Source organism: Saimiri boliviensis, chromosome 2 (genome assembly GCF_048565385.1).
Source record: "Saimiri boliviensis isolate mSaiBol1 chromosome 2, mSaiBol1.pri, whole genome shotgun sequence".
Taxonomy (NCBI): Eukaryota; Metazoa; Chordata; class Mammalia; order Primates; family Cebidae; genus Saimiri; species Saimiri boliviensis.
The window spans coordinates 141,639,595-141,661,841 of record NC_133450.1 but is presented as its reverse complement, the minus strand read 5'-3'; the positions used below and the strand labels follow the sequence as shown (position 1 = coordinate 141,661,841).

Sequence of the window (22,247 nt, the reverse complement as noted above, 5' to 3'; positions counted from 1 at the left end):
TTTGTAACTTCACTTCAGCCTCTGATTGGTTGCTTTCTGAAACCAGACTGATTGTAGGTCACTACTTCATTTGGATGGGGTGTATACCCAGTGGTCAATGGGAAACCTCTACAGAGGGTAAACTTCAAAAAATTCTACAACTAGGCTGTTGGAGCCCTGTCCTTGGGCCTGCTCCCACGCTGCAAAGTGTACTTTTGTTTTCAATAAATCTCTGCTTTTGTTGCTTTTCTTTTCTTGCTTTGTGTGTTTTGTCCAATTCTTTGTTCAAAACGCTAAGAACCTGGACACCCTCCACAGGTGACAATCGGAAACGCACAGAAGAGGCAAATCCACAGAGATAGAGAGGCGCTGAGAGGCCACCAGGGCCAGGGATGGGAGGGGAGTGGCCTGGGTATGGGTTTTCCTCTGGAGTGATGTGTATCCTGGACTAGATAGGGGACATGAAGGCTGGGTGCAGTGGCTCACGCCTGTAATACCAAAACTTTCAGAGGCCGAGGTGGGAGGATCACTTGAGGTCAGGAGTTCAAGACCACCCTGGCTAACATGATGAAACCCAGCCTCTATTAAAAATACAAAAAGTTAGTCAGGTGTGGCGGTGTGCGCCTGTAGTCCCAGCTACTTGGGAGGCTGAGGGAGGAGACTCGTTTGAACCCAGGAGGCGGAGGTGGTTGTCGTGAGCTGAGATTGGGCCAGTGCAAGGCTCCATCTCAAAAATAAATAAATTAGATGGCCGCACAGCACTGTGAATGCACTGCCACTGGTCTGTTCACTTTAAAATGTTGATCTTCTGTGAATTTTCCCTTAATAAATTATTAAGAAAAAAACTCATGTGGTAGGATTGGAGAGGCAGAACAAATGCATTATCGCTGAGGGAATGATGGAGACTAAGGGAGGACAGCGCTGCTGAGGTCGGGTCAGGTCTGGGCCAGCTCCCTGAGGACTGTCGGAGGAACTGGGGGCTGAGAAGGGGGAGGGCACACCCAGCTGGGATGTGGGCAGGGTGGAGGTGGGAGGGGGCGCTGCCAGGTGGGGGCTGTGCTTCTTGGAAGGGAAAGGGCAAGGTCACCTGTAGTTTCTGAACCTGCCCAGGTGGGGAGGAGTGGTGGTCTGTGTCCTTAGCAGCAAGGGCAGGTCTTTGTGTTCCCCAGCAGGAGGTCAGGGCCCCTCAAGTCTGACCCCAGAGGAAGCAGTGGGTGGAGGTGGGTGGGCCCTCTGGAGCCAGCCCTCTGCTGGGGGGTCATTTCTGTTTGTTGAGTTTGATCCCAGAAGCTCATCCTCACACCCCTCTTCCATCACACCCTCTCCCCAGAGCCTGAGCTCCGAGGGGTGCCTGACCTGCAGGAGGGACCCCAGGACCCTCGGCTGAGCTGCCAGCAGCCACCCTCCACTAGGCCCTTCATACTGTTGGTCTGTGGCACCCACCAGAGAGAACCAGGCTGAGGCTGGGTCCTCTGTCCTTCCTCCCACTTTCCACTAACTCCCTGTACCCAGCAGACCCCCAAGGGAGTGCCCAGCCAGCCCCTGCCCAAGGACCCCACAGACAGACAGAGTCACAGGGACTGCTGAAGCTCTTTATGGAGAACCAGGAGAGGGGGCACAGGGAAGGGGGTGGTGGTAGGGGGCAGCTGGCTGGGCTGGGGGGGGCATTTTCTCAAGTCCCTAGGCAGGACAGAGGTGCCAGGTGGTGCTGCTCTGGGGCTTCTGAAGAGCCAAGGTGTCCCTTGCCCTGAAAAAGAATGGAAGATCAGTGAAGCCAGGACAGGGACGGTGGGAGGGGGCTGTTGTGGTGTGAAGGGCACATGCGGGCTCTGGGGGACTGCGGAGCTGGCGTGAGCAGAAGGGTTCTGCTGTCTCCCCACAATCAGTTTGTCCACATGGGAGAGCCAGTGAGGGTGTGCCTGGGAGAAGGGGCCTTCTCAGGACCAGAAGGCACCTGGGCTGGGCAGTGGCTCATGCCTATAACCCCAGCACTCGGGAGACAGAGGCTAGCCCATTGCTTGAGCCTGGGAGTTTGAGGCCAGCCTGGGGAACATGGTGAAACCCCATCTGTACAGAAACACACAAAAATTAACTGGGTGTGGTGGCACGTGCCTGTAGTCCCAGCTGCTGTGGAGGCTGAGGTGGGAGGATCACTTGAGCCTGGGAGGTGAAGGTTTCAGTGAGCTATAATTGTGCCATTGCTCTTCAGCTTGGGCAAAAGAATGAGACGCTGTCTCAAAAAAAAAAAAAAAAAAAAAAAAAAAAAAAAAAAAGCACCTGGCTCTGCTCATAGCAGGACCAATGTTACTGCCCCACACAGGATGCGGAGGGGCTGGGGAGCCCCAGGTGACAGCATGCCCAGAGAATGGGGAGCCACAGGGCTTCCACGGGTGCCTGGGCATGGTGGGGGCCAGATCCTGTCCATTGTTCCCAAGTTACACAAATAGGGAACCCAGGTGACAGGGCCAAGAAAGAAGTCTATAAATGTCCTGGAATTGATGTTTTAGGACAGATAGGATCTCAGAGCAGGGAGGGGTCCCTCCTGTCTGCAACTTGAGGGTGCCCTGGTGCATGCTGATGCCCTTGAAACCCCAGGGCTCTTGTTTGCTTTAAGGGTCACTTACCCTAGTGTGGTTCAGGACTGCAGCTTTCTACAGAGAGCAAGAAAAACCCAGGGATGAGAAGACGTCCAGAGCTCAGACCCCCTGATGACTAAGACCCAAAGTAGGGTCTTGGAGTCCCTGTGAGAGACTGGAGTCCCACAGGGGAACATGAAGGATGTGAGGGACCTGGGAAAGGGATGTGGGAAGCCTTGGGGCACCCCCAGATCACAGAAAGATAGGAGGGGACATGGGGAGCTCAGGCAGAGCCATCCCCTCACCTGTCTGCAGGGGTATAAAGATGTCATCTTCCAGGAATCCCTTGCGCTGAGCGAATTTCTTAAATTCTTCCAGGGCCTCTGTGTTGACATCGGGATTCCTACCTGCAGGTGAAGGGGCCAGGTGAGCCAAGGTGGGGATGGCTGCATGCCTCTGCAGGGGGCGGATGCCTTGAGAGACGGCTGCCACCCATGCCCAGGGCTTCACCCTGGAGAGGCCGGCCAGGGACAGGAGAGGCCTGGCCCAAGGAGGGATGTGGAGCTCTGGAGTAGAGGTCGGGGACACAGGAGAAGCCACCACCCAACTGGCAGGTCCTTGGGAAGAGGGATAGTGGTGGAGACTCTGAGAGCCACTGAGCAACCCTGCTGGGCCCGGGAGCTCCTTAAATCACCTGCAGGGTCAGGGCCCGACCTGGAAGGACCCTGTGTGCCAGAGGCACTGGGCTGCCCTCCCACCCTGGGGTGCCCTGCCCCACAAAGGCCTCTATCAGCACCATGAGGTGACCTCCCCACATCCCAGACCCCAGATTTGTGTCGCCGAGGGCTGTGTCTGCCCTGCCCACCCCACTCTATTCCCATGGCGGAGCTCAGGGTGCTGGGCTGGACTCCAGGCAGCACACACAACCCAGCACACGTGGACTCAAACGCTGCTTCCCTGGAGGTGCGGGACCTACACCCAGAGAAGGGCTGATGCTGGTTCCGGTGGATTCTGAGAGCAGAGCTGGTGGGGCCGGGGCAGGAAGCCATGGAGCGGGCAGGGCCCTGGGAACTGTGGGAGACTTACCCATGAGCTTGGCCACTTGGAATCTTTCCCCCTCAAATTGCAATTCAGAGAAAAACAGGCGGTGGTCCCTCACAGAGGAGCCCTCCATGTGTAGGAAGTGCAGGGCCCCAGCTGTGGAGAGCCACAGAGGAAGGGCACGTGAGTCCCCCAGCCCTACAGTGCCGGTCTCACCCACCTTGCCTGCCAGGTGCCTCACTTGTCCCAGGTGCACCAACTGCCTTGTGCCCCGGGCACTGGGATCTCCACATGTAGGGACCCACGTTCTGCAACTGCCCCTCCTGGGCACAGAGCCACCCCCAGGACAGGGAGGGGAACTGAGTAGGAGACACAAGGGGAGGAAGGGCTTCCTCTCTGGGGGTACACCTGCCACCCCCTACCTGGAACTCACAGACTCTGTATCTGCCAGGTACCCCAGTTTTCTCCAGAATGATGTCTATCTTGTGGCACTGACCATTGCTCCTGGAAAGCAGAAATCAGGTGCGCAGGGGTGTGGCCTAGCCTCCATCTCTGTTTTGGGAGACGTGCCAGGACCTCCCCACCCCAGACCTGGAAGCAGCATAGGAACCCCAACCGTGCCAGGGGTCCACGGCCCCCACCTTCCAGCTGAGCCGCCCCTGGGTGTCCTTCCCCTCCAGAGTTAGGGGACATTTAGTGGCACTCCACGCCAATGAGAGAGCAGAAGGACCCCAGCTCTGTGGCCCCCGACTGGCCTGGGACAGAGGGAGCACGTGGATCTGGGCAGATGCTCACCTCTTCGTGAAGGAGGCCTGTACGTTACCGCTGCTCAGCAATGAGAGCGTGACAGGGGACACCTTCTTTGCTAAGATGCCCTTTCTTGCTGCAATGGCCTTGATATACCATGTCCCTGAAATCTGGAAAACGGGTTTTCTTTGCAGCCGCTGCTGTCCTTGCCCTACCATCCAGGCTGCACATGTGACCCTGCCCCCTGCCACATACCACGAGTACCCAGGGTGCGCCCCTTCTCCTGCCCCCTACGCCCCCAACTCCCTCTGAGGAGACCTGCTCCCTCCCAGGGCTTCGGGTCCCTTCCTCTAGTCCCTCCTCTCAGCCCCTCACTCTGCCTGGCAGGACAGATGCCATAAAATGGATTCCTTGGGCTCCATGTCTTCCGCTGTCTCTGGCCACAGCTGTTGGGAGGGACAGGCCAGGGACCCAAATTGGATCTATCTCTGACCACAACGCGGTGCTCCCCATGAAGCGGGAAGGGCTCAGCCTCAGCCTCAGCTCGTTCCTGACCCACCTGCCCTGGTCACCTGCCTAGGCCACTCACGCCCAGGCCACCCGTCCAGGGCACCTGCCCAGCCTCACATCTGGCTCCTCTGAGGCAAAGAGGTCCTGGGCCTCCAGGGCAGTGATCAGGATGAGGCCAACGGCCAGGAGCAGGGTCTTCATCTCCGGGGTCTGCGTTCACAGCTGCCTGACCAGCGAATTGCTGCGGCTGGGAGAGGCTGTGCCGGCGTCTCCCCTGGCTGCCCTTTATAGCCCTCAGCTCAGGGTCCCCTGGGGAGCCTGGCACAAGGACCGCCCAGTCCCTTCCCACAGGACCTGCAGCCAACTGGCAGGGACAGTCGACATTTTGAATAACAACTCATTAAGCCCTGGAGGCATCAGCAGGCCCTGCTTTCTCCACGGCTCATTCCCACCTTGGTGTGCTTGGAGTAGGACACTGACCACATGCAGGAATGGACATTTTCTGCACTTGGAGCCTCCAGGACAAATGGCTGGCTTCGCTCTCCACGCTGCCAGCAACCCCCACGGCTCTCCCTTGCCCCTGCAAGGCCTTTCGGGGGAGATCTGAGCTGCGGGTTGATGGAGAAGGTTCAGGATTTTGGAGAGAGGCGTGTTTTCAATTCAGCTTCTCCTGGGCCTCCCAACTCAGCTTTGGTGGCCTGGGCCCCCGCCGTCCTGTGCCTGGGACATTCCACGCTGCATTGTCCTGCAGTGTCCCGTCTTGTGATTCAGGGCCCAACTTCCCTACAGCCTCCTTAGCGAGCACTCCCCGAGGCAGGATGGAAAAGCCCCCTAAGCCATCCCATCCTCCTCCCGATCCCCACTTGGTTTTCGGTAGGGGGTCTGTGTGAGTGCCCGGAGGACATCTTTGTTTGCAATGGGCCACCCCTGGGCCCAAGCACAAAAGAAACACAACCTCTCTGAGCTCGGAGGCCGGGGATCTGAGCTCCAGGTGTAGGCAGACCCGGCTCCCTCTGACGGCTCTGGAGGAAGGGTCCTTCTTGCCTCGTCCAGCTCCTGGTGGCCCCAGGCATTCCTTGGCTGTGGCCCCATGGTTCTGATCTCTGCCTCTGTCTTCATGGGACCTTCCGTGTCCCAAATTTCCCTCTGCCTTTCTGTTAGAAAGACTCCTGATTTCCAGCCCACCCGGATGCAGATTTCATCTAGAGAGCCTTAACTCAATCCCCTCAGCAAACATCCTTTTCCCAAACACGCTGACATTCACAGGCTCTGGGTGGACATGTCTTTGGGGGCACCGTGCATCCCACTCCAGCAGAGAGCCCTCTGGAACAACTCCATTCACGCTTTTGTGTGGCTTGTTGCTGTCTTCCTCTGGCAGCATTTAAGTCCCCGAGGGTAAGGACTTGGTTCCCTTGCTCACAGCCACAGGTCCATGAGGGGAGGACCCAGCCCTCCAAGAGGGGCTCTGTTATTGCTCCGGTGACTCCAGCCTCCCTGTCTGACTGACCTCAGGCCTTCCAGCATCTTCCAGCTGTCACCATGTCACATGCAGGCAAGGTGAAAGGCACAGACACCAGAGGCTGGACTCAGCAGTTGGGCTCAAAAGGGCACCTTGTTGACCTGAGGCCCCACTGCTCTCTGAGGCAGGGGTCTCAGGTTCTTTCCTGGGACTGGGGAAGCTCCTGAGCTTGAAGCATCTGCCCTGCCACCCAGGGCTGACCCCAGCAGGAGGCCAGGGCTGCAGGTGATGCGGGCTCACAATGGCACCCTTGTGCCTCCCAGGCCCTGGTGCTGCCTCTCCCGCCCACTACCAATTACCCTGGGGGGCGGCACCGTAGGTGTCAGCTCGACCCTGTAATTACCTGCAGAGGGGGCAGCTGGGTGGTGTCCTGCCATCCTGGGGGTGGGGAGAGGCAGGGCCAGTGCCCTTTTGGGCCAGAGACAAGTGGGCAGGTCCCAGCCCCTAAGGGCCACAGAGAAAGGCTCCAGTGTTCCCTGCCAGGCCCCTTGACCATCCAGCCCCTGAAGCAGACTCCACAGCTGCCCTCTTCTCGGCAGGAGCCTGGACACTCAGGGACACCTGTGGGGCTGTAGAGGCAGTGTCTGTCCACAGCCCAGCAGCCTCTGTGGGAGGAAATGTGTGGATGGAGGCTGGCAGCAGCCCCATGGGCGGCTAGGAAATCATTTCCTCCACACGTGTATACATAGGGGTGTGAGTACGTGTGTTGGAAAGGGCTGTACACACACATGATGGAACGGGATAGAGCATTCAGAAACAGAGCCGCACAGACGGGTCATTTATTAATGGAACCCCCGGCTCAATTCTATGGAGAAAGGATGGTCTTTTCACCCACTGGGGTTGGAAGAGCTGCTGTGCCACAGACAGACAGACGGTCCTTGACACAAGTGACGTGCCTGCCTCACACAAAACCAGCTCCCACACCACCACAGGTGTCCACGGAAGGTAAGCCCACAACACATTCAGAAGAAAACAAAGAGAGACCGTCAGGAACTGGGGTGAGGCAAAGAATTCTCAGCTAGAGCACCAGAGGACGACTCATTCAAGGAGAACGGATGGATTGGACGTCATCAGCACTAAAAACTACTCTGCAAAAGATGCTGCGAATTTTTTAAAGCTATACGCTGAAAAAAGTGTATCTGCAAATTACATATCCCAACAAAAGAACACACAAAGAAATGTCAAACCTCAAGATTAAGAAAGAAAACAGCTCAATACAAGAAAATAAAATCCTTGAACAGACACTTCACCCAAGAAGACGATCGGACGGCAAGTAGGCACCTGGGCTGATCCGCGACATCGCCAGCCACCAGGGAAACGCGCACCGACCACCAGGAGACGCCGCTGTACGGACGCCCAATAGATGGCAAAACTATTTTCCAGGAAACCTCACCGTACAAAATGCTGGCAAACACGTGGAGCATCTGCAACTCACACGTCGCTGCCGTGAATGCAAAATGGCGCCACAATCTGAGAAAACTGTCGGTCGATTTCTTATAAATTTGGGTACGTGCTTACCATACGACCCAGTAAGGTATTTGTCTTGTTGGTATTTGTGCAAATGAAGTGAAAACACAGGACGCGCATCTTTACGGTTAAAACTTGTACACAGGAGCCGGGCGCGGTGGCTCAAGCCTGTAATCCCAGCACTTTGGGAGGCCGAGGCGGGTAGATCACGAGGTCGAGAGATCGAGACCATCATGGTCAACATGGTGAAACCGTCTCTACTAAAAATACAAAAAATTAGCTGGGCATGGTGGCGTGTGCCTGTAATCCCAGCTACTCAGGAGGCTGAGGCAGGAGAATTGCTTGAACCCAGGAGGCGGAGGTTGCGGTGAGCCGAGATCGCGCCATTGCACTCCAGCCTGGGTAACAAGAGCAAAAGTCCGTGTCGAAAAAAAAAAAAAAATTTGTACACAAATGTGTGTAGCAGCTCCATTCATAACTGCCAGAAACTGGAAGCAAACGCCTTCGCCATCAGTAGGGCAAACTGTGGTACATCCGTGCAACGGAACACTTCTCAGCAATCACAAGGAGCAAGCAGCAATGAAAAGGAGGCAGAGGTTGCAGTGAGCCGAGATGGCAACACCGCACTCCAGCCTGGGGGATGGAGCAAGACTCCGCCTCAATAAATAAATAAATAACAGCAAAACCAAAATGCGGAGGGAGCATGAGACAGGAGTGCGAGCTGGTGGTCAGCACAGGGAGAGGCACAGACGCTCCTCGGAGGCAGAAGCTGGTTCCTTACAGCGGTGGAAAGAAAAGAAGCCGACTCTGGGGAGACCGGAGAACAGAAACACAGGAGGCGGAAATAAATACTGCGGATGGCAGCAGAGGCAAAACTAACGTCCCCGGCTCCAAATCCGCGGCGGGGCGAGTTCTGGAGGAGCGGGGCGTGGGAACCTCGGTTCCCAGCCGGACTTCCCGGGGGCCACGGACGGAGGCCCAGGACTCCGCCAGGGGTGAGTCCGTTCCCCTTCTTGGAGGGAGCGTGACCCACAGAGACCCACAGGCCCCACGGGAAGACAGTGCCACCCCCGTGACATTCCACAAGGCCCCCCTGGCCGGCCCTGCCCTGCCCCAGACAGCGGCACACAGGCAATGCCCTGCAGCCTGAGGCCCGGGGACCCCGGCCTTGCCCCAAGGAGGCTGCAAACAGACAGGCTTCCTCCGGGAGTCTCGGCAGGAGATGAGCAGCACGTCCACGGAGCACCCACGAAGTCTCGGGTCACACCTGCAGCACCTGGACCCGAGCCCAGGAACCTGCAAACGCACGCGGCCCACGGGCGGCCCAGACAGCCGGAACCAGCGAGCCGGAACCAGAGCGCGGAACCAGAGCGCCCGGACGCCAACGGAGGCCACCGCGGGCGCCGAAGCAGTAGCGCCCCCTGCGGACCGGCGGCCGCAGCGCAGAAGCAGGCGGGGCTCGGAAACACGTGCTTTACAAATGGGTAAATGTGAGAGACGATGCCCGAGACAAAGACCGCAGCCGGGCGCAGGAGGTGAAGACCGCCGCGAAGAGGAAGCTCGCAGCCAGAGCCGAGTGAGAGGCCGCGGGCGGGCTGCGGGGTGGCCGGGCGCGCGGCAGCCTTCCCTGCAAATCCCGGGCGTTCCAGGAGCAGCGGGGCGCACACGTGGAGGACAGGAGACCAAGAATAGCGTAAAATGTCCTCGAGCGGTAGGAACGCCGCTGAGTGTGAGCGTGAGATTGCAGGCACTGCGCATCCTGGAAAGCTCTTGGACTTGAAAGATGAAAATAAATGATCCTGGAAAGATCTTGAAAGATCGAGAATATAAAGCCAACTTCTAAACGCTGCCAGAAAGGAAGGACAAGCATCCATCCATGGATTGTTCGGAGAAAAAGGCTGATATCCAAGAGGGCAGTATCCCGGCCAGCAACGGAAGAAAGTGCCCCAGGAGCAGACAAGCACCCTCCAAGGAGAAGGGCCAGTGAGAGGTGCTCACCAGGCAGGCGCATCACAGCAGGGACCCGGTGGGAGGGGGCCTGGCGCTGAGCATAGAGTCAAGTCCAAGGGACTGAGCAGAGATGGCAGCAAGTGACAACGGAATCCCCCTGCATTGAAAGAGGAAACCTCCTGGAATCCGCCTGTATTGAGAGAATAAGCCTCCCGGCTCTGGTTCTGTTCTGTGTCTGTTGGTGGGGGTTAGGGGTGAGTTAGGGGGAGGGCAATGCCACCAGCCCCCGAGTATATTTCTCCTGTTCACTATGTGTAATAGTCAAACACCAACAAGAGAAGGGGCCGGGCACAGGTGGTGGCTCATGCCTGGGATCCCAGCACTTTGGGAGGCCAAGGCAGGAGGATCACCTGAGCCTAGGAGTTTGAGACCAACCTGGGCAACATAGGGAGTTTCTTTTAAAAAAAAAATTACCTGGGCATGGTGGTGCACACTTGTAGTGCCAGTTACTCAGGAGGCTGAGGTAGGATTGTCTGAGCCTGAGAGATCAAGGCTGCAGTGAGCTATGATTGCACTACTACACTCCAGCCTAGGCAACAGAGAAAGACAGTGTCTCAAAAAAGAAAAAGAAAAAGGAGAAAAGCTTCCCAGACCTGCCCACACCAACGTATCCAACAGGTGGCCTGGACCGCGTGTCTTCTGCCCGGTTCTCACCTGGGCCTCATGGGACTTTCCTGTGTGGCCTGATCTGAAATGCACCACTTCTTCAGATGGCTGACCGTTTCTGCCAACCCAGCCTCTGGCAATGCCAGGTGAGATGGGCAGCTGCAGCCCCACCGTCGAACCATCACTGGGTCCTCTGGGCAGGTGCTCAGCGTTTCCCAGGGCCAGGACCAAGCCAGACGCTGCCTTTACTTTTGTCGGCAAAATTCAAACTTTTAAAACTTCTGCCCATCTCTCTTTTGCCCTACAGTATGATAGTCTTGCTAACCTACTTGCAGATGAGCGAGTCCTCCTGCCACCAAGCAACAGGTGCACTGTCCCATGAGTGGAGCAGGGAGTGGATGTCCAGAACTAAGGGGTTCTCTGGGCACCCTCTGGTGCTTCTAGGCCTGTGAATTGGTGCAGCACCACAGACCTGCAAGGCGTACACGGAGGGAGAGGGTGCTCAGAACCCCGGGGGTGAAGGTCGGTGCTATCCCACTGGAGAAGCAACCAGCAGAGGCCCTGGCCAGCGGCGAGGGGTAGGAGAGGAACGCCAGCCACGCCTGGCACCAACTGCCATAGCCGCAGCCTCGCCCAGCCCAAGAATGTTTCTGCTCTAAGACTTCTTTCTGTTTTTTAGAAATTATTTCTTGTTTAGAAATTATTTATTGTTTTTTAGAAATTATCGCAGGCAAGTGTCACCTTGAAGACCCAGAGACAGCAAAATGTGAGCCCAGTGTGGGCATGAGTGTGTCTGAAGCTGCCACGGGTGGACTGCAGCAGTGCCGGGGGGCCATCAGAGCCCCTTGGGTCTTGCCGTTGCAGGCCATGTGGACCGTCTTTTCACCAAAGCCACCTGCCCTGCAGCAGCGGGAAGTGCCAGGAATTAGTGTCCCTTAGAAGCATCCCCTCCCATAACCAGCTAGAGCTGGTATAAACCATGGCAGCACCAGGGACTGAGCCCCAGTGGGTCGCAGTGGTCACCTTGATGCTGGACCCTTCACTGGCAGCCTTCCCTGCCGATGTCACCCATCCCCCACCACCAGTGTCTCCTGGGACCACCTCCTAAGTAAACCACTTGAGCTTGGATCTGTCTCATCTGCTTCTGGGGATTCACGCTAGAAAAACAAAAATTAATTTTTGTTATATGGAGTGGTGTGGTTTGAAATCCTTCTATGGATAGGCTTATGTCTTTAAAAACTTTTTATTTTTTATTTATTTATTTTTTGAGACAGAGTTTCGCTATGCTGCCCAGGCTGGTCTCAAACTCCTAGGCTCAAGTGATTCTCCCACGTCAGCGTCCTGAGTAGCTGGGACTACAGGGGCACGCCACCATGCCCAGCTCCAGCATCTTTGTTCTCCAAATATCGAGTCCAGACATGGAGTTAGGCAGTCACAGCCTTCGTGTTAACGTGCATGAGGATTACACTCCCCGGCAAGGAGCATCACCGACACACTGCAGACTTAAGACTATACCAGGCATGTACGGGGGTGCTTCACGAGCAGGTGTGTGTGCAGGTGTGACTGAGAGAGAGAGCATGTGGCAGTGTGTGTGTAGGTGTGTGTGTGCATGTGTGAGCATGTATAGGTGTGTGTGTGTGTGAATATGTGTGTGAGCATGTATAGGTGTGTGTGTGCATGTGTACATGTGTGAGCATGTATAGGTGTGTGTAGGTGTGTGTGCATGTGTGAGAGCATGTGTAGGTGTAGATGTATAGGGATGTGTGTGTGCATGTGTGTGCATGTGTGAGCATGTATAGGTGTATGTATAGGTGTGTGTGTGCATGTGTGAGAGCATGTATAGGTCTATGTGTAGGTGTGTGTGTGCATGTGTGTATGTGTGAGAGCATGTATAGGTGTGTGTGTGCATGTGTGAGAGCATGTATAGGTCTATGTGTAGGTGTGTGCATGTGTGAGCGTGTATAGGTGTGTGTGTGCATGTGTGAGCATGTATAGGTGTATGTATAGGTGTGTGCATGTGTGAGCATGTATAGGTGTATGTGTAGGTGTGTGTGCATGTGTGAGCATGTTTAGGTATATGTAGTGTATGTATAGGTGTGTGTGTGCATGTGTGAGAGCATGTGTAGGTATGTGTATGTGTGTGTGCATGTGTGAGAGCATGTATAGGTGTATGTGTAGGTGTGTGTGCATGTGTGAGCATGTTTACGTGTATGTATAGTGTATGCATAGGTGTGTGTGTGCATGTGTGAGAGCATGTGTAGGTATGTGTAGGTGTGTGTGCATGTGTGAGAGCATGTGTAGGTATGTGTAGGTGTGTGTGCATGTGTGAGAGCATGTGTAGGTATGTATAGGTGTGTGTGCATGTGTGAGAGCATGTATAGGTGTGTGTGTGCATGTGTGAGCATGTATAGGTGTATGTATAGGTGTGTGCATGTGTGAGCATGTATAGGTGTATGTGTAGGTGTGTGTGCATGTGTGAGCATGTTTAGGTGTATGTATAGTGTATGTATAGGTGTGTGTGCATGTGTGAGAGCATGTGTAGGTATGTGTAGGTGTGCGTGCATGTGTGAGAGCATGTATAGGTGTGTGTGTGCATGTGTGAGCATGTTTAGGTGTATGTATAGTGTATGTATAGGTGTGTGTGCATGTGTGAGAGCATGTGTAGGTATGTGTAGGTGTGTGTGCATGTGTGAGAGCATGTATAGGTGTGTGTGTGCATGTGTGAGAGCATATGTAGGTATGTGTAGGTGTGTGTGCATGTGTGAGAGCATGTATAGGTGTATGTGTAGGGGTGTGTGCATGTGCATGTGCATGTGTGAGGTTGTGTGTAGATGTATGCCCATTACTCACAGCAACCCTGCTGGTGGGTGCTCCTGTGGTCCTCATTTTACAAAGAAAGAAACAGAGGTTAAGCACTTTCTGGAAGGCTGGTGACCCATGAGTCCCGCGTCACTTCTCTGCCTGGAGTCCTCACTCTCAGCCTGGACACTCGGCCCCTGGTGAATAAGTCACGTCAGGGAGAACCCGTCTGGTGCCCCATCTCCAGGATACGTGTGTTCCTTTGTACATATATTAAAAAATTCATTTTAAAAGGAACAAAAAAGCTCCACTGCCCTCCTTCACGTCTGTGATTTCTCGATTTTCAAGCACTGAATGGCTTGTTTTGCTCCTGGAGAGATTCTGTTTGGCCCCTCTGCTGTGCTTGGGTTGGGAGTGAAAGTTTTCCTGATTTAGGACACTGTCCTCAAATGTTTCGGATGTTGGGTGTCTGTGAGGGTCCCATGGTTATGAGCCATGGAAAGAGGCTTCATGTGACTCAGTGGACACAGAGTTTGTGGGTGGAATTGGGGGCTGCTGAGCTCAGAAAGGGAAGCTTCAGGGGGCCAGGGCTCTTGGGAGCAAAAGCTGATGATGGTTGGGGCTATGTCTGCTGGGATAGAGCCTGCGTCTCCTGGCGCGAGGGCTACGTTCCCAGGGCTAGCGGTCTTTGGCTCACCCATCACAAGGTGGCCAGGACATTGGATGGATAGGGCAGATGAATGGAGGAACAGCCCAGGCAGGGACGCAGGGAAACCCACAGCTGCCCATGCCAGGCCCTCTGCATGGGCAGGAAGAGACTTCCCGGCTTCTCGTGTGCCCGCCCACATCACCCCTGCACCCATGCTCAGCGCTCTGCAGTCCCATCTCCATCTTAGGTAAATATTTTTACTAGTTCTTCTTTTTTCTTCTTTTTACAAACAGAGGTGAGGTATCACTGTGTTTCCCAGGCTGGTCTCAAACACCTGGCCTCAAGTGTCCTCTCTCCTCGGCCACTCAAATGCTTGCAGATGTGAGCCACTGCACCAAGCCCATTTCATATGTCTCTTTTTTTTTTTCAACTTTTTAATTTTTTTACCCAATAGCGAATAACCAACCAATCTTGAATTGTTACACAGACGTCCTAACCCTTCTGGAACCTGCATGGCAGCACAAGGTGAGGGCAATGCCCCACCACTCACACGTCTTTGTAGGATGGGGTCTCCCTGCCCTCCACGTGTGGTCCATGGACATCCAGGCTGGCTCCGCCTTGGCTCACGTGGGCCCTACTGGCCTGGCTCACTTCAGGACCACCCTGTAGCCTCAGCCAAGAATCATGTCCAGGCGGGAGAGGAGGAGGTGAGGATGCTGGTGTGGGCGGGAGGCGGGCAGTGGCTCCTTGGTGCAGCCCTGGGGAGAGGCTATCACTTTGCAGGCTCATCCCCCTGGAGGCCTGTCCAGCTTGAGTTTGCGGCTCCTGGGGCATGTTTATCACTCCGGTGTGGTGGCCTCTCCCCTATCACTGTGGCCGGCCTCCCCATGTCCCAGCAACCCCAGTGTCTGCATATACCATGGCCTTGGGAATGTGCCCATGGGAAAGCCAGGGTGGGGGCAAGGATCTCAGAGACCGGGGCCCGCTCTGCCTTTCTCTGGGGGTGATGACAGAGGCGCCAGTGCCCCTCTCCCCAGCGCTGCCACTGAGCCCAGGCTGCTAAAGGGGGCAGCTCGGAGGATCCCAGAGATCATCCTAGGGCAGGAGCCATGCGGTGGCCCCACGGCTGCAGCCCTGATGCTGTGTCCCCACTCCTGCCCTCCCCGCTGTCTTCCCAAACACTCCTGCCCAGGGCCCTGCCCGTCCCAAGATGAACCTGAGACCCCAGGGCGGCTCTGCAGGAAGCCCCTCCAGGACACCACGCGGCCCCACAGTCCTGTTGAATGTCATACCTCTTGTTGTTGGCAACATCTCCCCAGCTTCCCTGGTGGCTCCCCCTCCCAGCAGGCCTCCCAGGGAGCCGGCACAAGCTCCTCCATCCCCACAGATAGGCCACCCAGAGCTGGGGCAGAAGCTCTTTATTTGGAGTCAGGCGGGTGGGGGCAGGGAAGGCTCATGGCTGGAGGGTAGGTCCAGGCGGGCAGGGCTCCGTGTCTGGCGGTAGGGTGGGCTCTGGAGGTGTAGACCCGGGGGCCGCTGTGCTGGGAAGAGGAGCAGAGGTCAGGGAGGCTTTAGGGTAGAGGCCAGGGAGGCCGCAGGGTAGAGGCCAGGGAGGCCGCAGGGTAGAGGCCAGGGAGGCTGCAGGGTAGAGGCCAGGGAGGCCGCAGGGTAGAGGTCAGGGAGGCTGCAGGGTAGAGGCCAGGGAGGCTGCAGGGTAGAAGCCAGGGAGGCTGCAGGGTAGAGGTCAGGGAGGCTGCAGGGTAGAGGCCAGGGAGGCTGCAGGGTAGAGGTCAGGGAGGCTGCAGGGTAGAGGCCAGGGAGGCTGCAGGGTAGAAGCCAGGGAGGCTGCAGGGTAGAGGTCAGGGAGGCTGCAGGGTAGAGGTCAGGGAGGCTGCAGGGTAGAGGCCAGGGAGGCTGCAGGGTAGAGGTCAGGGAGGCTGCAGGGTAGAGGCCAGGGAGGCTGCAGGGTAGAGGTCAGGGAGGCTGCAGGGTAGAGGCCAGGGGGGCTGCAGGGTAGAGGTCAGGGAGGCTGCAGGGTAGAGGCTAGGGAAGCTGCAGGGTAGAGGTCAGGGAGGCTGCAGGGTGCGGCAGAGGCCAGGCCCAGAGCTCCCTCCCCAGGCTCCACAGCCCCCACGTCGGCCACTGCTGGGCAGCCTCGGGGCTTCAGAGCGACCTCAGCTCCTCCAACACCTGAGCAGGCCTCTGAGCATCCTCAGTGGGTGGGGGAGGGGGAGTGGACCGAGTGGGGACAGGTGCAGGGGGCAATGGGCCGAGCTGACACCTGAGGAACCCGGGGGTGGCCTCGCTGTGGACGGGCTGAGGAGGACCCTCGCTCGGGCTGGCAGGCTCAGGGGCAGGTGAAAGGAAGGACTTCCCGAAAGTCCCGGGAATTGCGGGCGAGCACACTCCGAGGTGCCGACCTCCTGCCTGGGCCGGGGGGTCCCCCTGCCTGTGTGGGATGGCAGGAGCCAGAGCAGACGGACCCTCAAACCCCGGGAGCAAGGCCCACTCACCCTAGTGTTCGGGAACGCAGCTTCCTGCAGAGACCCAGAAAAACCCAGTGATGAGAAGACGCCCTGGCTCAGGGCCCAGACCCCATCACAGCCCAGAGCTCAGACCCTGCCGTGACAAGGACCCTAAGCAGGAGCCTCTGTGAGGAGACTCGGGACACACGGCGACACGGGGGTCATGGGACACTGGAGGTCACAGGGTAGAGGCCAGGGGGCACACGGGGGCACACGGGGGCACACGGGGGACGGGGCACAGCAGTCCTCTCACCCATCGGCAGGGGCATGAAAATATTCCCCTCCGAGAGTCCCTTGCGCTGCACGAATTTCTTAAATTCTTCCAGGGCCTCCAGGTTGGTGTCGGGATTCCGACCTGCAGGTGAGGTGGCCAGGTCAGCCGAGGTGGGGACGGCGGCCCGGCCCTGCAGGTAGCAGATGCGGAAAGGAGACGGCCACGGCCCAGCACTGGGACGCGGGGAGGGGAGGCCCGAGAGGGGACCAGAGTTTGAGGGTGGGGCTGGGGACAGAGGAGACGGCCGTGGCCCAGCTGAAAGGTCCCCAGGAAGGGGGACAGTGGCGGGGACTATCCAAGCCACTGAGCAACCCCAGGGGACCTGGGCAGCTCCCAAAGCCACCCTGTAGGGTCACAGCCCTTACTGGGAGGAACCTTGTGTCCTGGAGGGACTGGCTGCCCTCCTGCCCTGGAGGGTCCCTGCCCATGAAGGGCTCTGTCAGGACACTACCTCCCCCGTAAGATGACACCCCTATACCCAAGACCCCAGAAGTGGCTCTTGGCAGGTTCATGTCACCAAGGGCCGTGTCTGTCCCTGCCTGGCCCACCCCATTCCCACTTCAGGTACTTGGACCAGCCGCCAAGGGCAGCGCTCAGGGCCTGGCACATGAAGGCCAGTGCAGGGGGCTTCCCCTTTCCCCCATGCCAGGGCGTGGTGATGCCGGTTCCACCGGCTTCTGGAGGCAGAGACTGTGGGGCAGGACACGCAGGCCCCAGCGGGCCCTCACCCATGAGCTCTCCCATGCGGAACAGACCCCCATGGCGCTGGTCTTTGCAGTAAAAGACGTAGTGGTCCGTCCCGGGCAGCTCCTGCAGGTATACGAGCTTCCTGCCCCCATCTGTAGATGACAGAGAAGGTGGGCTTCAGTGCCCTCATTCCCAGAGAAAGCACTTGCGACCACATGAAGGAACACTCGGGAATGTTTCAGTGGTCACCCAGGTGCCCCGGACAGCCTGAGCTGGGCCTGGCTGCTCTCCACAGCGTGTTCCCCGACACCGAGGCTGGAGCTTCCTCTGGGGACGGTCCCAACCCAAGCAATGGAGCCACAGAGGCCAGAGCACGTCCAGGACTAGAGTTCCACCTTCCCAGCTCCAGCAGCTGCCCCTGCCCTACTCTTCTGTCCTTAACTCTAATCCTCACCCTCCATGTCCCTAACCCTTGGCTTCCTCAGTGTGTCAATGGCTGCGGCCTCCCAGAGGGAAGGTGTGATCTGGTCCATCTCTGCTGTGGACAAGCCGGTCACACCTGGTGTCTGAAGTCAGGGCCACCAGACCCCCAGGAAGGAGAGGCCAGCCAGTCCTCATAGGTGGGCACAGCTGGGACCCTGGTAGAAGGGCGGCCCGGGTGCTCTCCGCCCTCAGGGGGCTGGGGGAGGCTCACAGGTGCTGAATTTGCCAGGCTCCTCCATTTTCCGCATGAAGATTTTCTTCTGGAAGCACCGATCATTCCTCCTGGAAAACAGGAGACACATGGGCCGTGGCTCCCAGGACACACCTGGGCCGTCCTCAGCTCACCTGGTGCATGGTCCTGACCCAGCGACCTGAAAATTCCACTGCCCCCTCCCACTCCCCCCACCAAGCTTTAAGATGCCCAGCTGTTTCCCTCCAAGGCAGGGGGTGATTCTTACCAACGCCCGAAACGTGGATGGGGGATGGGCACCGGTGGGTCTGGGGAGGGGAGAGAAAGCGGCCTGAGGGGCCCCGCAGTGGGCGACACTCACATGAAGGTGAATGTGGCTTCCAAGTCCCCCCGGTCCAGGGCCGTCACTGTCACTGAGGACATCTTCCTGGGCCTTTTCTCCTCCGGAAGGTCCTTATCGGTCACCACGGCCTTCACATGCCAGGTCCCTGTGATCTGGAGCAGGCCGAGGCCGTGAGCCCACCATGGGCTGGCCCAGAGTCTACCCTGACGGCGGCACTCAGGCCTGCAGCTATAATCAGACAGCCATGCTGCCCGGCTGCCACCCCTAGAGGCTGACTGGGTTCCTGCACCATAGTTAGAGCTCAGTTAGAGTTGGTTAGAGCCAGCCGATCCCTCCCTACCCGCCCAGGGCTCCCAGCCTCTGGTGGAGGGAAAGCGTGTCTGCACCCCATGGACGCCGGGCCCCAGCACCGGGTAAGCCCTCCCTCCCAAGGGCCCAACCCCGCGAGACCTTCAGGGATCAGGTGTCAGTGCAGCAGGACCCCCTGAGCTGAGCCTGCTCCGGCTCTGGGCCCCAGGAGGGGCCATGTCTGCTGGAGGAACAATAGGACCCCTCCCCTCAACCCTAGGCTGGGAGCTCGGGGTCAGAACCCAGCCTTGAGTGATACCTCCTAAAGCAGGGCCCCTGGCGCTGCCCCCCACCCAGGAGTCAGCCTGGCTCCTCCACCCGCCCACACCAGCCCAGCTCACATCCTCTTCCTCCAGGGCGAAGGACAGGGCAGCGGCCAGGCCGAGTGTGACACCCAGGAGCAGGCTCTTCATCTCCAGAGCTCTATGCTCACGACCTCAGCGGGCCACTGGGAGTCTGAACAAGTCTGCGCCGGCTTCTCTCAAGGTGTTCTTTATAGCCCCCTAGCCAGTGTCCTGGGAGCACGTGGCACGGGTCGCCCCTCCCCGCGGTGGGAGCCAGTCCTGCATCCGGGAGGGGGAGTGTCATCATTGCTGGCATCTGGTGAGCAGCAGTTCAGTGCCAGCCAGAGAAGAAAAGACACATGATGTGCCCAGGGTTTGCACCACCAGAACGCACCCACTCAGACCAGCCCGGAGGACTCGCCAGGATGGTGCAGGATGGGGTGTATCTGCACCCCGAGCCGCAGAGGGAGAACCCACGGCCTTGGGACGTCCCTCCCCAGCCCCTGAGCCCTCCCAGTGCTGTGGCTAGGACCCTGGGCAAGTTCTCTGGGGAACTGGGCATCTCCCCTACTGAGGAGAAAGGGACTGGGCTTTAGGACCACAGAGACGTGGGGCTGCTGCCCCCTGACTCCCACACGCCCTAGAGCCCAAGCTTCTGCCCGCTCCGGGACCCACACTTCACTGATCTTCCCTGCCCCGGACCCTGCACTAGAGCCTCCTAGGGGCAGAGGAGGATACCACTGTGTGGCTCAGGGTCAGTTTATGCACGGCCTCCTCGGGCCATACGAGGGACCACGCTGCCTCCCCGACCCCGCTTCACTCCGTACCCGAGCTGGGCCATGCTGTCCTCAGAGCATGTGGTCTCTCTGGACGGTTCTGTCCACTTCTTCCTGCACGTGGTCATCGGCCATCTCCCCGTTAGAATTTACATTCCCCTCTCCCATCAGCTTTGACGGCCCCGGCCCGCAGGACAGGCCTTGAATCTCATCCCTTTAGATAAATGGGTGGCATGAGGCACCAAGAGCCGCCTGCCAGCCTGTGCTCAGCGTTCGTGAGTGCTGAGCTCCTGTGGGCACCTGGCTCCACTGGCCTCATCCCCAGACAACCTGAGCAAGGACTGTGCCTTCTCCTCCTGGACCCTGTAGTTCCCGGGCCTGATGATTCTCCTGAGTCATCACTTGCCTGTCCTGAGGTCTGCTTTGCGTCATCCTGACTTCAGCCCGGCAGTGGGGGGCTGCCTGTAACTCCCCCTAAGTGGGAGGATTCTGCAGCTGGGTCTCTCTGCCTGGTTTGTTTCAAAACTGGCCCCTGGAATTTCTAAGTAAGCACGTAATTAGATAAGCGAGCACTGCTTACAGAAGTGCCTGGTGGGAAAGAGAGAAACAAAGTATGTGTCAAGGCTGAAAGCAAGAAAGGAAAAAAAGCTTTAAAGGACATTTTGAGGCTGGGATACTCAGTTACAGACGCTTTCTCCTTCATACCAGGGACAAGGTAAGGATGTCCACTCTCACCACTTGTGTTTGCCATAGTACAGAAAGTTCTAGTCAGAGCAGCAACGGTTTCTTAAAAAGGAAATAAAAGACATTCACATTGGAAAGGAAGGAAGAAAACTGTCTGCATCTGCAGATGACATGATTTTCTCTTTGGAAAAATCACAAGAAATTGAAAAACAAAACAAAACAGTATATGTCCTAGAACTAATAAGCAAGTACAGCAAGGTTGCAGGACACAAGATAAATATACAAAGATGAATTGTGCGTCTACATACTAGTAATGGACCCTAAACTTAAAAACACAATACTATTTATAATAGCTAAAAAAATGAGATACCTAGGCATAAGTCTAACAACCCATGTGCTGGATCTGTATGCTGAAAACAATGCAACGATTATAAAATAAATCAAAGAAGACCAAAACAAGCTCTATCCATGGATTAGGAGACTCAACATGGTAAAAATGTCATTTCTCTCAAATAATATAAAGATTTAAATACAATTTCTATCAAAATTCCGGAAGGAATTCTGGTAGATATAGACAAGATTATTTTAAAATTTATATGGAAAGAGAAAGGAACTAGAATAACTAATTTTTTTTTTTTAAAGAATAAAGTGGGAGGAATCAGGCTATTTTTTTTTTTTTTCTTTTGAGATGGAGTCTCACTCTGTTGCCCAGGCTGGAGTGCAGTGGTATAATCTTTACTCATTGCAACCTCCACCTCCCAGGTTCAAGTGATTCTCCTGCCTCTGCCTCCTGAGTAGCTGGGATTATAGGTGCTCACCACCACACCCAGCTACAGTCTATTCTTTCAAGACTTATTATATTGCTAGCATACAGACAAATGCTTAGATTAATGAGACAGACAATAAAGAATCCTGAAACAGACCTGCACAAATACAACCAATTACATTTTTACAAAGATGCAAAAGCAATTCAATGGAGGAAAGACAGATTTTGTAGCAAATGGGCTGGAGCAGCTGGACATCCACAGACAAAACCACCAAACAAACAAAAAAAGAACCCCAAGCGAGGTCTCACACGCTTTATGAAAATTAACTCAAAATGGATCATAGTCTTAAAACTAGAAAACTTTTACAAAACATAAAGAAAATCTTTGTGATATGGAGCTGGGTCAGGTTTTAGATTTGTCCCCAAAAATATGATCTATAAAAGGAAAAATTTTTAAATAGACTTCATCAAAATAAAAAAACTTTTGTTCCGTAAGAGATGCTGTTAAGAGAATAAAAAGACAAGCTAAAGATGGAAAGAAAACATTGACAAAGTACATATTCAACAAAGAATTCGTTTTTATACTTTATAAAGAAATTTTCAAAACTTAACAGTTTCAAAAATAGAATGTAAACAAAAGACCAGAAGGTGCACTTGACTAGAGAGAATATACAGATGGCAAAGAAACACACGGAAAAGTGTTCAACGTCATGAGTCATCAGCGAAACGCAGATAAAAGCCGTGATGTATCAGTACACACCTATCAAGGTGGCTGGGATAAGATCACAGCGATTGCACTGAAGTCTGGTGAGGATGCATGGAAACGGGACGGCTTCTGGAAAATGGCTTGACAGGTTTAAAAGAAAACCAAAAACTAAACCTGCAACAAGCATAGAACCCCACAATAGCACCCCTGGGCCTTTGTCCCAGAGAAATGAAAAGTGATGTCCATGCAAAAACCTGTACATGTGTCATAACCCAGAC

General features: G+C 56.0%; 2 protein-coding genes across 2 annotated transcripts; both read right to left on the bottom strand.

The window, feature by feature from the left end:
• Window positions 1-1,550: 1,550 nt before the first annotated feature.
• On the bottom strand, window positions 1,551-6,809 carry LOC104652636 (odorant-binding protein 2b). The gene is made up of 6 exons (XM_074390178.1): window positions 4,971-6,809; window positions 4,392-4,513; window positions 4,030-4,100; window positions 3,642-3,752; window positions 2,861-2,962; window positions 1,551-1,726 (listed from the first exon to the last, which is right to left on the bottom strand). The coding sequence occupies exons 1-6, from the start codon at window positions 5,052-5,054 to the stop codon at window positions 1,551-1,553; spliced, it is 666 nt and encodes a 221-aa protein (XP_074246279.1). The 5' UTR covers window positions 5,055-6,809.
• An 8,522-nt stretch (window positions 6,810-15,331) lies between these two features.
• LOC101054092 (odorant-binding protein 2a-like) lies at window positions 15,332-19,301 on the bottom strand. The gene is made up of 6 exons (XM_074390174.1): window positions 19,095-19,301; window positions 18,424-18,557; window positions 18,084-18,154; window positions 17,431-17,541; window positions 16,682-16,783; window positions 15,332-15,444 (listed from the first exon to the last, which is right to left on the bottom strand). The coding sequence occupies exons 1-6, from the start codon at window positions 19,164-19,166 to the stop codon at window positions 15,332-15,334; spliced, it is 603 nt and encodes a 200-aa protein (XP_074246275.1). The 5' UTR covers window positions 19,167-19,301.
• Window positions 19,302-22,247: the final 2,946 nt, after the last annotated feature.